Here is a 17,413-nt window from a genome sequence, read left to right as displayed (position 1 = left end):
ATCTAGTCGGGAGTGGTGCTGACTGAAAACAGATGATTTGGAGCGATTCGCGCGCCATTTGTTGGTCATTCTAAGGACTTATTGAACTACCCTCGTATAATATAAATATAATAAGAATTTCTTCTATTGTCAGTAATTTTTAAGAAAAATTCTATCATCCGTTCTCTTAGATGACGAGAGAGAAGCCCTAAAATAATTTTTGAGAAATCCAAAAAACCTAAAAAAAAATTAAAAATTAAGTCCTTTTTCTAACTCTCACAACTTTGGTGATTTTAATTAGATTAGGATGTATTATTTTTATTGAATTTTTCATAATAAGACACAGTTTTAAGGAAATTTGTTTTAAATAAAAATTATAATCTTTTTGGATTTTTCATAATTGAATTTTTTAAGAAAAAAAATCAATTTTTGATTTTTATTTAATACATTTGATTTTATTAAAATTTTCCAACTTAATGGACATTTTTGGACCCATGGCGGATATTTAGGAAATTTTCGTTCGGTTTGGAAAAGCCAAACAAACGATAGGTTACTCCATACTCAAAACTAAATAATATGTAACAAAAAACAAATGCAAAATTCGTCATGAAATCAGAGTTCGATTGAAGCATTTCTTGTCGTTGACTACTTCGAATTAATAATGGTGAGTACAATTAAAGTATATATTTTGCATATAACAATTATTTATACACTTAAGTATATTAGGTACTTTTATTCGTATTATTTATTTTGTATTTTAGTTAGATTAATATTATACGATAAGTTATATATCAGCGTGCAAATAAAAAATTAAGAAAATACTGATTATGAAAGAAAAACTTTTTAAAATTTATTTCTAACATAAAAGTTAAGTTTACTGTTGAGCTTTCTACTTTTTTAAGTTAGTTCAAAGTAGTTAGAAAACACTATGGTATAAAAAGCGAAGTATACTGCTTATATGTCATTCTTTCATAAAATAATTTGAAGTCAGGGAATTTCGACTTTAGAAAGTTTGGAACAACCCTGAGCATTAAAAGAATTGAAATTTGAGTAATTAAAAGATTTTGTAAAACTTTCACAGTGAGAAACCAATCGATTTGAATAGATTCAGATAAAAAGTACCAGCAGATTAAGTTCAGATTAAATCATTCAAAATTGGACTAGATATTTTAAATGAAGTGTTGGCCAGAAAAGTACCTGGATAAAAAATCAAATTTTACTCAACGTTTTTTTTAATTTGAACTATTTTCTTTTTTTTTTTTTTGATGAAGCTTATTAAAGAAATTGTTTATAATGTCATAAACAAATTAATGAATAAAAGTTATTTTTCCGGGATTCACGATGAATAGTTCCTTCAAATCCTTATCTTTGGTATAAAATGTGAAAGAAATTTAAGTTTGGTCACGATTAGTTGAAAATAGACTATTTTGTAAATTTTGAAACCATTTTCACAGGCGAATGTACAATTGAGTGATTGGGTGCAAAAACAGCTTGTGTGTATTTTCAGAAGTCACTTGTTTTTCATTTGTTTTGCACATAACTTTGTGAAGTACAACTGAAAAACAAGTGACTTCTGAAAATTCAAGTAGGCTGTTATTGTATTCAAGGGTTTAATTATACAACTACTGAATTAATAGACTCACTTTTGCGAGTATACCTTAACATTGTACTTTTTCATGTGATTTAGATAAAAAATGTATAATTATGCAAACTGCTGAATGAATAGATTCCAATTTTGTGTCAAATTAGCCACGGAGGTTTTGCCAATGACTCGTTGTTTTCATGCTCTACTATCAACTAAAGATCTCTTTCCAATTACTCTTTGCTATGATACTTTGCAAACTGGCCACAAATTTTATTGATATAAACCATTTTCATAATAATTACGCAGTTCAATTATATAACAATAAAATGGCTTATTTTTTCTGCAATCGACTAAAAAAAGTCGTGCCAATTGCTTCGAAATTATACTTGTTTACTTAAAAGGCTTAAACAATTACCAGTGAATATCTAATTGCAACTTATCTTAGTAAAGAGTCATTCAGGAGTTGTGTAACTGTGCATCTGTGCATCTGTTTATAAAAATTGATTGAAAAGTTACCAAATAGCACGAGGAATAACCTGTATGTTCAAATAATCGCGATCAAACTTTAATTTTCCATATTTTATAGAAAAAATATGGATTTTAAAGCGCACGTAGGTATAAAGATATCGTTCCCGAGATCGTAAATTTTACTTACATGACTTCTATTAATTTAAAACTGAAAACTAATGATCTTCAAGATAGGTCAATTCAAATTTTTTTTTTGCTAAACCGAAGTTTTAAAAAAAATTCAAACATTTAAAGTTGTACAATATTTTTAAGTTAACATTCGGAATTTAATCTTTCATTGTTAAACAGTTTGTTTCGTCATAAAGCCGAATAAATTCCCGTCATTTTAGGCTAAAAATGGACGCTCTAAGTTGAAAAACTAGATAGCGGGGCATTTTTGAAGTTGAAACTAAAAAAAAACCTTTTTTCGGGAAAACGCATCGAAGCGTGGCGCGTGTGACAAGCACACATGTTATATTTGTCTTTCGAACATAAAAAATACCTAATACCTACTTCACTATATGTACCAGTATTATCCTTTACTCAAGCCCAAAAACAATAATTTTGACCTCAACTTAGAAAAACACGAATATCTCCTAAAACAGAATCGGCCATAAGCGCCCTTTCTACACGGAATAAATTTATTTGAACAATTATTCATAAAATTTGCATTTTCTCAAGGGTGTAGCATGTATTTACTTTTCGTTATTTCGACTTATATTTTTAAAAGAAAATCATTCCCCCTTTTAACCCTCAGAGTACGGACTGGATTAGCGTTAACCCGAGCGAATGTTCAAAGTAGGCCACCTTGGAAGTCATTGATGATAAGTTGCAGGGCAGGACATTCTGCGTAAATTTAAGTAAAATATAATCTTCTAGTCTTCATAGATCAAGAGTTATGACTTAAAAAAAAACGTAAATTTTTGCTATTTTGAGCTATTTATAGCCATAAAAGTTTTTTCAGAACTGCTCGTATCGTACATATCCTACAGAAAAACGCCAAGAAAATAAATGATAGAGGATTGTTTAAATAATACGCTTCGCTCTAGCATTCGTGTGCATATTTAATTTATTTAGGGTTGGAAGTCCCAGTAATCGTTACAGTTCCTATGATCGAGAAGCTTGGTTATAATTTGAATATATTTTTTAAAATATATGTTAAAATAACATTTAATGATAAAAAACAAGAAAATTTACATCAAGATAAGTGGGACTAAGTTCACGATTATTGGGACGTTTACCTTACTTTGTGAAAATCACTTCCAAAATATGTGTTGTCGAAATTAATTGAAAAAAATACCAATTAACTGGTTTATTGGCGAAATAATAACTAAACAATGTATAATCAGTATTTGTATTTTTTTCATTTATTTTGAAAACAGATAGTCTAAAAGTAAATTTCACAAAGTAAATACATAAAATATGCACACAATTAATAGAGTGATGCGCATTATTTAAAGAATTGTTGAACAATCAATTGTTTTCCAACAAAAAAAAAGGGAAAAGGTGAACTTCTAATTAACTGCATATGAGTTAAAACATTTTACTTTTTTTATTTTACGCAGAATTTGGTCCTCTATAATTGATTTTTTAAAATGTTTATCTGTAGGACATGTGCGAAAAAAATGTATGGCTATAAATAGCTCAAAATAGCAGAAAGTTATGTTTTTTTACAAGAGTCATAACTCTTGATCTATGAAGACTAGAAGATTATATTTTCTTAGATTTACGCAGAATTTACTGCCCTTCAACTTGTTCTCTTGCACCACTAATGTAGCTTCACGGAGAAGTGAAGTATTTTGAAAAAACTGAACACGAGTAATTTGCCCTGAAAAATAGGTCAAAATCGGTCAACTTTGTGAGGCTATAACTTATGACTTATTGGCGCTAGATCATTACATTTTTGTAGAATTACTCGTAACTGCGTCTACTTTAATTCAGCTTTTGATTTTTTTCTCGTAGAATTAAAAGGTTCCAAGGTACAGATGAAAACTTCAGATTTGGGTTTTTTCACCTTTATTTTCCAAAAAATCCGGATTTTTTGAAGTACCATAACTTGGCATATATTAAAATTTTTCTCAAAAATATCTCTGGGACGCACGGTTGTCATTTCTAGAAAACTTAGAATTTTAATCAGGACCCCTTAATAAACTGTTTTAGCCGAAAACGCGCATTACCTACTTAATACAGTGTAAAAGTATCAGATGCATGGACTATTTTCCAGTTCCTATTCGTACCGAAAAAAATTCAGCTATTTGTACCAAAATTTTGGTGCACGTAGCCGCGGCCTTATTATTTCAGTGTTTTTATTAAACTTTTACTCGGGTAAACCCGGTTATACATCATAGTCACGGACTAAGTCAAGTGACTGGTGAGATTAGAATGTTATAAGTTAATTCAAATAATTGAATACGATGTTTTTTGAAGCCTCCTGCGATGATGTTGTAGGTATACAATTACGAGCGGCCACGAGCGTTGGAGGTGACAACAGTCACCTCTGGATGCTTTGTTAGAGATGCCATCTGCCACTCCACGGATTTTTAGTCGCTCGCTTTCTGATGATAAGAAAGTTTCTACCAATGCGACAGGTGTTTAATAAAACCGCCTTTTGAGCTGCTGCCAATACCCTACTGACTCCTAAATGTTCAAGATGTTTAGTGCATCTTGTGTGCACATTGCATGTGGCCGAAATCGTAATGGGATGAATAGATGCATGATTTACATTCCTCCATATCGTCTTTACTTCATGCCTTAACTCGCTATACTTGTGGAGCTTGGTTATATAGGTTGACTGCAAATTTCGGTTAAGCGGACAAGCAATGTCGATTATGTAGACTCTTCCACCTTTTTTTTCTCACATCACGATGTCAGGTCGTTTGGCCCGGATGTAATGATTCGTTTGGATAGTAACATCCCAATATAAGATGTAATCTTCGCTTTCTAAAACAGGCATTGGAATGTATCTATAGAAGGGCATCAAGTATTTTAAGAGTCCTAGGTTTAGGGCAAGTTTTGATATATAATGCTGTGATTAAATGCACTGTTCTACATTTATCTAGTCCGAACTCCATGTGGATATCATTAGAAAACTGCTGTGTGACATCGATCACTTACTGCAGTTTCTGGGCTGAACTAGTGTACAACTTCAGCTCATCCATGTAAAGAAGATGGGTCACTTGATGACCATCCTAATTATCATGAATTCTAAACCCATGAGAAATATACCCGTCGTAAAGCATATTGATCTAGTTATCCTTGGTTGTGCATGATCAAAATACTTGATTCTTGTACCCCAGAGCCTCATCGCATGGCTTCGAAAGTCAATAATGCGTGGGCAGATTTTGTAAAGTTTTAAGACTTTAAGCAAATAGTCATGCGGCACGGAAGGAAACGCTTGCTTGTAGTCAATGTATGCCATGTGTAAGTTCCTTTGATGCTTACGAGCTTGAGTCTTAGCAACAGCGTCTATAGTGACTAGATCTTTACAGCCTTGTGAGTTTTTACAACATCCTTTTTTTTCTTCTGTAAGAATGTCATTCTCGTCGCAATGAGAATATAACTTATCTGCAATGATAGGTGTAAGACATTTATAAATTGTTGGAAGACAGGCTATCGGTCGAAAGTCAGATGGATTTTGATCATCTGGTTTTTTTCGTATCATATACGTAGTACCCTGGAGCATAAAACCTGGCATCAGATCTGGGTGCTCAATGATCTTCTGAAAACACCTTGCCAACGCAAGATGCACACTCGTCAGGTACTTGCACCAGAAGTTGTGCACCATGTCCGGACCTGGAGCTTTCCAATTACTTGCCCTCTTCAAGACAACTGAAACATCTAAATCTGTGATGTTTGTCAGATGAATTTCAGGGCTATTGCTTGCCCTTGCTTCCTCTAGTTTCAACCACGCAGTGTCCAAATTGCATCTGTTCATTTTTCCCCAAACACCCGACCAGTAGTTCGTCATATCTTCCAATTGAGGGACTTCGGTGCCTTGGTGGTTATTTGGCTTTACTCTCAGTTCACGATAGAACCTTCTTTCATCTGTCTGAAAGCGGCCTTATTATTATTATTTTCTAATTTTAATACTATTTTAGAGTTCGAAATTTTTTGTTAATTAGATGTGCCCTATAGCGGCGGCTTTACCGCTCTAATGAATACTGTACGTCAAGGACAATTGGAAATGCAATAAAAGTTTTATGAAGTTGTAAAAAAGCATGTAAACACATGGTGCACTTTTTATTATTTCAAAATAACTTAACTTATGAATGGAATACGCATTTTAAAGTCAAAATTTTTATTGTGTGGATGTTACTTACATGTTTTCCTTTGCTATTAAGTTTGAACATGAAAAAACTGGAATGGAATAAACATAAAATTTTAAGTATTTATAGTAGAATTACGGTTTGAAAATAAGAAGTCGATAGTAAATTTGAACTAAAGTTAATTTACAGACTGAAATTCTAAATATTAATACAATTTATCCAGAGTATTATAAAATAATGTTTTTAATATTAATCATCTCTATATGTATATATGTGTATATGTATGTATGCTATATGTGTATATATGTATGTATATGTATGTGTGTGTGCACATGTACACATTTTTTAAATTTCTTATTTCAAATTTAAACTCAATTACGCGCTTCCACATCAGTGGTTTTCAATGGAAACTTGCCTATTACATTATCGTTCATTACGTATTCTTCATGTATTTCTGAAACTGTCAATTTCTGTTCGTCCGTCCTAACCTACGCTAATTTGTTTTCTTGTACTATATTTTTAAAAAAATGTAGTCTAATTGATTGAAGTCTCGAAATTTTTTGAGACTTCTAAATTGACTAAATTTTAATTCATTTTTTTTTTAAACAATTGACTTAAATGTTACTTTTTTGACTGAAATTTGATCTGTTTGACTATTTTAAACCATCATCAACTCAGGTAACAATGTATTTAAATCTACGTAATTATTCATCATATTTGTTCAAACTAAAATTACTAATCTTTAATATAATTATTTAGGTTAAGAACCTTTGAAAAAGGTACGCATGTGTATCGAAACGTCAGGAAGTTTCAAAAGGAGTTTTTTCTATTAAATAAATATCTGAGTTTCGAAGAACATGTTTTTTTGACTCATATTTATTTTTTCGATTTACGATTGGACCGTAAAACATAAATAATTTGAAATCTACGATTTGAAATCAATAAATATCAACGGTCGAAGAAAGGATCGATATGTTTCATCAAATCATTTTACAATTAGAAATTAATTTTGAATGCTTCAAGTTTTGAGGCAATAATTTTTTATCTTTCCAATAAAATACATGGATAATTATGACATTTTTCAGAATAGTTAAACTGGAAAGGTTCACAATATTTCACACGCTCTCAATTTTGATCCAATTTGGACAAACTTCAAATACTGTTAATATTAACTAATTAAATTATTTAACCTTTTATTGCTACATACTCTTGACAATTTATTAATTAAGAACATCCAAAATAATAACATGAATGAAGGGCAAAAGTTCCCTTTTCTATTTTCACTGCCGCCACAAAATTTAAATTTAACCAACAAGGATTTTACACGCCGCGCCATACAATGCCACGAACTGAAACTAAATCTACCATTTTAAATTACTAACATCCCATCTATCTTTCTTTTTCTACAGGTCAAAAATATTCAGCGTTATTAAATTTTTTTAGTTTTAAGGCCATGTGTTGAGTGGGTCACGTGACCAGATTCCTACCTTACTGTCACCTTTCTTATTTCCCAACTTATTTTCACACGAAGTGCCACATCGAGTTGAAAATTTGAGATGATAAATAAGAAGCACTAAGAAAGGTGGCTCTGGTCCTAAACTTGTATAATTATAAAAAAAGCAAAAAAAAATTATTTACAACAAAAAACTTGTTTAATAATTATACAAATTTAGGACCAGGCCCGCCATTCTTAGGGCTTCTTGTTTAGTATTCCAGATTTTCAACTGGATGTGGCGTTTCGTGTGAATATAAGTTGGGAAATAGAAAAACTGGCGGTCAGGTAGGAATCTTATCACGTGACCCACTCAACACATGAACTTAATGGGCTTTGGTTCAGTTGAGCTGTAGTACAAATGGATACCTACCAAAAGCTTCGTCTATAGGTCGATCAATGCATCTCAAAGATGCAAACAAATACGCTAGACATCATATGGCTGTATTTTGAATATCAAAAAAGTTTTTCTTATTTAAACAAGGTAATTTGTTTATATTTTTAAACGCAAAAACTGCTTCTAAATAGCTTATGTACCTCAAAATCCTATCAGACCTGAATATTATTCGGATTTTTGAGATATGGTGAATAGAAAAGTTACACACACGTATGTGCTCAATAAATAAAGAATGACACTATAAAATCATATTATATTTTGAAAAAAATTTACTATGTATTTATAAGGTTATTATAAATTTGTATTTTTAAGGTTTCAGTAAACATTTAATCTAACTTTATGAACATAAAAATCAAAATGTGCCACAGGCTTAGGAGATGAAAATACCAATCGTATTTTTATCCAGAATTGTGTAATTTGCACACTAGAATATTCCTATGTTTAAAATAGAGCAAATTAAGAAAAAGCTTAACCTTGATTAATTAAGTTTCAATTATTTCAACAAATTTAATTTGTTTAAATAATTTTTTTCTCAATTTCTCAAATGAATAATTATCACTATTTCTTCAGTAAAATATTGACCACCATTGGTTAATTAATTTTTCATTGTTGAAATCAATTTCATTTATTCAAATACATTTTTTTCTAAAATAATATTTTTTTTACAAAAATATTACTTTATTATCCTTAAGGGACAAAAATTTATTTTCAATTGTGCACCAATCGTTAACGTAATAAATTATGACTTATTTTCAACAACCTTAAGTTTGTTTAAACAATATTTTTTCACAAAATATACTTCATGAAATTCAAATTAGAATTAAATATACTCCATAAATATTATGGGATAATTAAAGTTTCTAACCTCAAAATCTCACAAATAGCATTATGTTTACAAAAATAATAAATCGTATAAATATAATATTACTGCCTTCATTAACACAATAATCAGGCGCTCCCGTTATCTGACAATTAAACTCTTATTTTCAGTATAAATTTATTTATTTTCAATCGCATGTAAACAAGTGAAATATATCCCTAAGAAATTGCCACTTTTTGGTATCAGATGGCGCCAGGCCGTTTCCGTGGCCGTACCCAATACCCTTTTTAAATAAGCCAGATAGAGAAAGCTTCATCATACTACTTATTATGTCGTTTTAGTAAAAAAAAAAAAATGGATTAGCGTCCTCTATTAGTTAAAAAAATAATATTTTTAAATAAAATTTTCCACAATTTTTACATGCATCTATGCCGTCCTTAAATTTAGGAGTTACAATACTTGCAACCTTATCTAATCGAAACTTCCGCCGGATTTAGAAAGGAGATTAAAAGTGATATTTTGTTTATCAATCCGATAAAATACGTGCCTTATTTCATTTCCTTACAAATAACTTGTTGGGATTTTTTTTGTGTTTGATAATTGAATGGTTGCAGTACAGAACAAGGTAACCAACATTATTCCGAAAGTGAGATTTTTGTATAAGGAATGATTTAAAAAGCAAATGCACGTTGTGTTAAATGGATTTTATCAAATATGATTTTTTATATAATTATAACAAGATTAATTTTCTTTAAATGAAGTAACCCAATTTGGGAGTAAATGTTTATGTTTTGTTTAAACTTTAAACTGCTTTTTTTTTATTGTGAACCGCAGTCTAACCTGTTTTTAATGTTAGTAGTTTCACTGCAAACCTTCAATTATAGTGTGACGCATTCGAAAAATAAAAATATCCTAAAATGTTGACTGGATATAGAAAATAGTTACATTCCTACTTTTTTATTGGATCTTTAAGTTTCTTAGGTCGCATTATATTGAAATATAACTATAGTTAATGTTAGTTTTTTCTCTGCTTAGTCGTAAATCAATATTTTTTTCAAATTTATATAAATTTTAGTCTTACAACAAGGAAAAAATATAGTTTCTTTTGCCTATACATTTGCACAAATTAAACGCACCAGTTGTCGGAAAAATAGCATTACCCCCATGTTTAATCGTTTGAGGGACTTATGTTTAACTTATTTCTAACAAAGATTCCTATCTTTGGACTCTATTCATTTATAGTTATTTCTGCTATCTATTTTTAAGCCAAATTCCATTTTAAAAGAAGAAAGAAGTTTTTTGAAAGAAAGTATTAGTGGTCGGACAGCATTTTATCTAAGAAGGTTATAAAATTATATCAATAAAAAAATAACCTTCCTCACAATTTAAAATATTATAAATAATTGTATTCCAATTCGTAATAAAGAATGCATTTATTTTCCTGCATCTATCGGCTGTCCGATCTCTGGTTAAATTACAAAAATTCTGCTTCTTTGTTCGGATAAGTTAAAAAAATTTTAATTAATACATAAATTGAATTTTTCAAGGATTTCGAAAACTTCACGTCTCCCACGTTGGAAGAATGCAGCTGTTTAAGTCAAAACTCAATTAAAGTGGGTCATTACTTCAAAATTAAAATGTTCTATTTTATGACAGAGGAAACAACACATGTACCTAAAATGGCGATAAAGGCTGCTCGGCTTTCTAACATTTTCAATGCCGTTAAATGAATGAAAGTTTATATAATTTTTTTTCCTTGAGTGTTACTAACAATTATGCAGAATGTAAATATCTATTTACTTTTATAATTATAGTTTATTGCACTATTCTTTCTAAAAAATACACGAGACTGTACGACCACTGCTATGTGTCCGGAGGCCGGTACACGTATCCTATACTGAAATGTGACAAAAAAGTATGTTTGAAAATTTACGTCATTGTAAACCTGCCTCTTAGAGGAAGCAAAATTATGGAAATATGGCGTCTCCCCGCTTACAGAGATTTTGCTGAAAAAACGAAAAGCTCGAATTAAAAAAAAGTATCCAACATATAATAACCGAAGCTGTAGAAAATTAGCGAGAAAAATCAAAATTAACGAAATTGTAATATTGCGAGAGTAAAAGTTAATTAAATAAACAAGTTCAAAAAAGATAAAATGACGAAATTATTTGATTCCCGAATATTAAAAAATCCCGAAATTTTAAATTCCGGAAATTATTCAATTTAAAAAAAACGGAGATATTTTTTATCTGTTAGAATAATATTTTACATGTATTCATGGATTTATTATTTTTTTTTCGAAAATTTGGAAATTCAGGTTCCCAAATTTCAGTAATTCACATTTCTAAACTTTGTTAGTTTCGTTATCCTTTACTTACGGGATTTTTCTTCTGCGATATAATGATGTCTCCTTAAGCCTTAAATTAAAAAATGTTAATGACCGGGAAGTTGTTTCTGAGATAGCTAGATAGTTAGTAGCAACCCTATCATTGACTCACACGAGGTTTTCTCTCCGTTTCAGGTGCTAAAAATAAATTTTAATTTGCAGGCGGTGGAATGGCAGGTCGCGGTCGTGGAGGTCCACCCGGTGGCGGTATTGGTGTCGGCATGGGTGGAGGAATGCCGGGCGTTGGAGCTGGAGGACCACCAGGTATGTTGGGAAGAGGCGGAGGTTTCGGACCCCGAGGAGGCCATCACTTTGGTGGAGGTGTCGGAGGTGGACCCGGAGCCATGAGGATGGAAAAAATGCATCCGCATCGTTTCAACCCCATTGGCATGAGTGGAGGAATCAGCGGAGGCGGAGGCACTGGTGGTGGCGGTGGCTATGGAGCTTCTAATTTCTGGTGACCACCTGCAGCTACTGGTAATTCCGAGTGACATCGGCTTCCTCGTCAGCCATAATTTCATCGACGGAGTCTAACCATAAATCAAGATTCAAGAAGTTTTTCCAACGAAACGTGTCTCCCTAAAATAGCCCGAAGTTGACTCCGTCATCTGAACCTCGCCGAAATCTTTCAATCACTCAAAGCCAAATCCGTAAGCGTTGCGACCTTCAGAATTAGGATTACAAATTACTAACAATAGATATAGAATCGAGGTGCAACTGCTTTTCCATTTTGTGGATTTGACCGAACTCATTTTCGAGTTTCAGGTGTCGATTTCAAAGATTTCGGAAGGTTTTTAGAAATTGAGAATAATTTTTAACATGCCATGTTAAGTGTTTAAAAGCATTAGCGGCGGTTTTTAAGTAAATAGACAAGTTCGGATGTTGCTGATGTCACGATCTGTTACAAATAGAAATGGTAAACGACGTTCACTTCGCGCGTTTTAACGTTTTCGCGTTCGTTGGAAGGAGCCTTGCAGGGTTCTGCTCGTTGTTAAATGTTTCCTTTTAGCTTCAAATAAATTGTCTATCTATGTTAGTTTAAGGAGATTTTTAATGAATTGATTCCGGGTCACTGAGAAGAAGCTTTGATGAGGATAAAGGCGAAGGTTCTCTTTTAAGAAATGTAAATACTTTAACAAATGTTCGTGTTTTGTATCGAAGACGTTCATTTATCATATGTGCGGACTTAATGAATCATGCGTTTGACAACCCAAATTATCGGAATATATTCGTATGGCTCAACTTTTTCTCAGTGGTGCGTCGCACACGTGGATGCGTCTTTATAAGGAAAGTAGTTTTCATCTTAAGAGTTTTTTTTTCCTTTTTTTTTGTATTGCATCTTATCAACTGCGGACAGGTACTAATGCATCGCATTGTACTACTCATTGTTCTCATCGCGCAACTACCGAAGATGAATCCGTGTGTGCATATATGCGCGTGTAAGTGTACATATGTTAATTAGTTTAACATAAGTATGATTACAGCAGGAAGCACGTTGTTATCGCAACACTGTGAGACTGACTTTTTATAGGTGATAAACTTTAAGAGGGACGATCGTCATCATTGATCGGGGTTTCTAAATTTCTGGAATGTTTTTAATTTCCAAAAATTGTCCGCAAATTGTTTTTAGCTTTTCTTTTAAATGGTTTTAAGATTAAACTACAACTCATAAATTGTATAGACTCGAAATTTTATAGACTGATTTTTTCATTCCTTTGAGAGGAATGAATAGTAAAAATTTTAAAGCCTTCTTAGACAGATACCCTGATAATGATTTCGCGAGTCGTCGCGTTTTAGATCGTGACTTTCGATGATCTAGTTTCTAAGGTAATTTGACTGCGTGCCGTAATTGATGATGCAATTACATTTGATAGTAAAAAGTTGATTGTCAAAAATCATAGAACAAACCTCTTATCTTTGACCGTAGAGCACAAGCTAGGTTTTCGCTGATTTTTATCGAAATACGGCCATTCGTACAAGCTTCTTAATTCCGGTGGGAATCTTCTGTATCGCCTGTACCAAAACCTTCAATAAACTTATGTTCTCACCAAAATCGCAATACAGTCTACTTTTATATTCAAATATAGGGTACTTAGCATTGCAGATTTTCACTAGGAAGCACTGATGTTGAAGAATGAAGAAAAGCCATAGTTGTCAGTCAGCCACAGCGTTGCCCTTCAAAAGGCAGCTCGCAATTTTTAATACTAGCAAAGTGCCTGATGATGAGCCCAACCGTAACTGGAATTTCGCTCCTCGCTGTTTCGAACGTCTTGTGTGAAAACTATTGAATGATTCTTCGATTATTATTACTATTATTATCAATTCTTGCTTAGTGATAATTTAAATAAGAGGGTTGATTTAACTTTGAACACATTGTTAATAGAAAAGTTTCGAAATGAGTGGTTTTTGAGGAGGAAGGTTTTAACGGTAGAGAGGTCAGGAGAATACTGAAGTGTGGTACGTGTAGCTAGTGATGGAAGGATTTGAAAGCTCGGTCAAGAGGAATCTTGGAGTTCATATCTGTACATAGACATGCACGAAGAGTTTCTCCCACAGGAAGCTGTGTTGGGTGTGCGTAAAGATATTGACCGCAAATGCAAGAAGGAAACAGGATGGGGCGGGAACTCTGTCCATCAACCACGATAAGGACTAACATGACGTACTTAAATCTGAAAATTAACGGTCGAAATCTTTATCTTGCTGCCACGTTTTTTCAATAAGAATTTTAGTTGTCGCAAAAATAATATGGAGTTATTTAAACGTGCTCACATCCAGTTTAAAAACAGCGCTATCTGACTGGTAAATTGTTTATTGAAGTTTTTTCTTTAGTATTCGTATTAAAATGTCAATCTGCTACTCAATACTTTCAAGTTAGTGCGATGTGGTCGCTACACAACTGGTTTATAGCGAGGGGCGATTCGCTCTCGTGTATCAGTATTTGACTTAAAATAAGTACTTGAAATATACGGAAATATATTCAAATGAGTAAAATGACAAGGCATTAGGAAAATATCAAAAATAAGTTCCCAAGTTCAAAATAATATTGTTTAGGTTACTTTTACAAAACAGCTAGCAGTAAGAAACGAATTACAATGGATCAGGATATAATAAGCAAAATAAGGAGCGAATTATGCTCGCACATAACATTGGCGGAATTCAATTGGAATAAAGTAATAGGCTTGTGGAATAGCTACAATATAAATTAATAAGTGGCGAGTCAATAGCGAGTACCATCGAGTATCGTCGAATACTAGAGGAGTACCGCATCTTTGCGAGTATAGACTATAGAGCATACTCTTAGTAGTAGCGAGTACATTTTTTTCTGCATATGCAATCTATTTACGGTATTTATAACGTGAATACTTTTTCACAATTTACTCGAGAGTGAATCGCCCTTTGGTTTATAAGGATGTATTAATAATACGTAATTTATTTACAATAAATAACATTATTTTGTAATCGCTAAGTGGTAAACATTTACAAATTACCAATTGATAATATCATGAATAAGTAATTTGTTATTAACAATTCTATTGCTATAAAAAATAGTAAGAGATTTAATGCATGACTATGAATATTTGTTACTAATTTTTCAATCCAATTTAAAACAATCTAAAAACATTAAAAACAAAATAAGTTATATTACTTATTGTTATACAAATTGCATATAAAAATTTGCACGTGGGAAGTGGGAGTCTGCAAACTTTCTCATTTGTGAAGTTGCTAATTTGTTTGTAATAATGAAATTTGTCATACAATAGAAATACCAAAAAAGCACGCTTCGAAAAAGGAAGCTTACGTTTGGTAAGTCCGATCAGCTTTGAAAGGGATTGGAATCTTATTATTTCGCTGCCTAACTAGCATTGAACAACGAAGGGCAAAAAAGGAATTTTTATTGATTAAAATTTTTGAATACCTTTTAATTGGCTGTCTATAATAGCTAGTTATAGAAGTTTAGTCCAGCGCTCCATTTTTTGACCCTGAAAGAGCTCGTACACAAAGTTTAATAATTTTAATTTTTCAAGCATATATTGAAATATGAAATTTAATTGCGCTTGTTCTTTTCCTCATGGAAGAACAGAAACACGCCCGTATGCACTAATATGTCCCAGAGATAACTTTTGTTCTAAAGGACAAAAAAAGTCCCCTGATCACGGATATCTTGGTTCACTTTTCGAAGTCTTGGCTAGTTTTTGTGCAAACAATTTTTTTAAAACAATTGAATTATTTATTATGAAAACAAGTTTTTACAATCATTCTTAGCATCGCTGAGAAAAAATCAAACTTTTGCACTTTTTTGTTGGATAAACCATTTGCAATAAACATAATAATCGTAATAATTGATAATTCATATATTTTGTTACAAAATTTTCTTTTCTGGTACAAAATTAACAATCTTCATTAATAATTCAACAATTTGGTTTCAAAATAATTTACTTTATTTAAAATTCGTGTTTTTTTATTAAACACTAACATTATAATCAGTTGAAGTCATTTCTTTTGTAAAAATTTGTATTTTTCGGGGCAAAATTAATTTTCTTAGTTGCAAATACAACTTCTTGGTTGAATTTGTTTAGAATTCACCTCTGCTAAAAATTAAACTATTTTCTTGAAGATGCATCATTTTCAGTGCATGCGGACTTATTTCTGTTACTGTTCTTTCATGAGGAAAAGAAGATGCGCAATAATTGCATTTCATATTTCAATATATGTTTGAAAAAATAAAATTTGAAACCTTTCTGTTTGTACAATCTGCCTTTCTACACAGAGAGCTTGTATATTGTCATTTAATGTATGGAGTAAGTTGCCAAAAATTGTACCCTTTGGGAATGTACACCCTCATTTGGTAACTGGCCCTAGTTTTCGCATACGGTGTGTTCCCATGGACATAGAAAACACGGGACTAGGCATGCCATCCTAACTGGCGAGCGGGGTTGAATCCACGGGAGGGGGGAGAATTCCATGATTGGGGAGAACCGCTATCTTACGATGTGCCATTTGATTATGCGCACGAGCATTTTTGCCGACAAACTGTGCATGAAAATATAAACATGTGGGCGCTGCGATGTTTGTCACGGGACATCAAAAGGTGGCGGACCCCCCCCCTCATTGCATCACCCCCGCAATGGCATGCCTAGTCCCTTGTTTTCTATGTCCATGGTATTCTAACATGGACATTGGAAAGAAGCGACTAGGCATGCCATTGCGGGGGTGCTGCAACGAGGGGGGAGGTCCGCCATCTTTTGGTGTCCTGCGACAAACATGGCAGCGCCCATATGTTTATATTTTCTTGCACAGTTTGTCATCAAAATACCCAACATTAATTACTTAAATGTTATTTTAAAAAATTACTGCAGTTAAATAATAAAAAAAACAAAATGGTGATTTGTGCAGTGCCTAATTGTTTCGAAAGAACGGGAAAAAGGGGAAAGAAATGGAGAGAGAACCGCCATGGAAAGGTAACCTTTCACAGGTAAGTGTATTTAAAAATAATTCATTTTTTTAAGTACATAAGGTACACTTTTTTATTTCACAATAATAAAAAATCAAATTTTGTTTAAATGTGACAGTTAATAGAAGTATGTTATGCTTTATCAGCAGTTTAAAGATACAATTATTGCGAACCAACCTTACCTACTTTGATCACTATTTTATTTTTATTTATAATTATATATCAGAGTATTAAACGCATGCGTGTTGATTTATTCAGTTTATTAATTGCATGCTTTTTTAGGATACCAGAACGAAAGAAAGAACTCCGGGCGAAAAGTTCAGGGCTGAACGTGAAATGTATGAACAAGTACTCTAGAATATGTTCATGTCATTTTTATCCAGAAATGTTTGATAGGACAGGCAGTATTGTGAGGCTTAGAGAAAATGCTGTGCCTCAAGTATGAATATAGTTTAGATATTTTAAAATATTCATTTCATTTTGTGAAAAATATTTTACTTAAGAAAAACTAAAGTAACTCTTGTTGTATT

The 17,413-nt window shown here is 32.2% G+C and overlaps 2 protein-coding genes across 5 annotated transcripts in view; both read left to right on the top strand.

Annotated features, from left to right (window-relative positions):
- The window catches only part of LOC117176785 (sex-lethal homolog), a 35,418-nt gene extending 21,934 nt beyond the window's left edge, over window positions 1-13,484 (top strand). For all 4 annotated transcript variants that reach the window (XM_033367084.1, XM_033367085.1, XM_033367083.1 and 1 more), the window contains exon 6: window positions 11,594-13,484. In XM_033367084.1, coding sequence (XP_033222975.1) covers window positions 11,594-11,892 — 299 coding nt within the window. In that variant the 3' untranslated portion in view covers window positions 11,893-13,484. The remainder of the gene's footprint in view (window positions 1-11,593) is intronic.
- A 3,225-nt stretch (window positions 13,485-16,709) lies between these two features.
- On the top strand, window positions 16,710-17,328 carry LOC117176589 (THAP domain-containing protein 3-like). Its single transcript, XM_033366842.1, has 2 exons — window positions 16,710-16,904; window positions 17,166-17,328. Exons 1-2 carry the CDS (start codon window positions 16,810-16,812, stop codon window positions 17,326-17,328), a joined length of 258 nt encoding a protein of 85 aa, XP_033222733.1. The 5' UTR covers window positions 16,710-16,809.
- Window positions 17,329-17,413: the final 85 nt, after the last annotated feature.

This window comes from Belonocnema kinseyi, chromosome 7 (assembly GCF_010883055.1).
Source record: "Belonocnema kinseyi isolate 2016_QV_RU_SX_M_011 chromosome 7, B_treatae_v1, whole genome shotgun sequence".
Taxonomy (NCBI): Eukaryota; Metazoa; Arthropoda; class Insecta; order Hymenoptera; family Cynipidae; genus Belonocnema; species Belonocnema kinseyi.
Note: the sequence above shows the minus strand (reverse complement) of the source record. Positions and strands in the feature narration are given on the sequence as shown.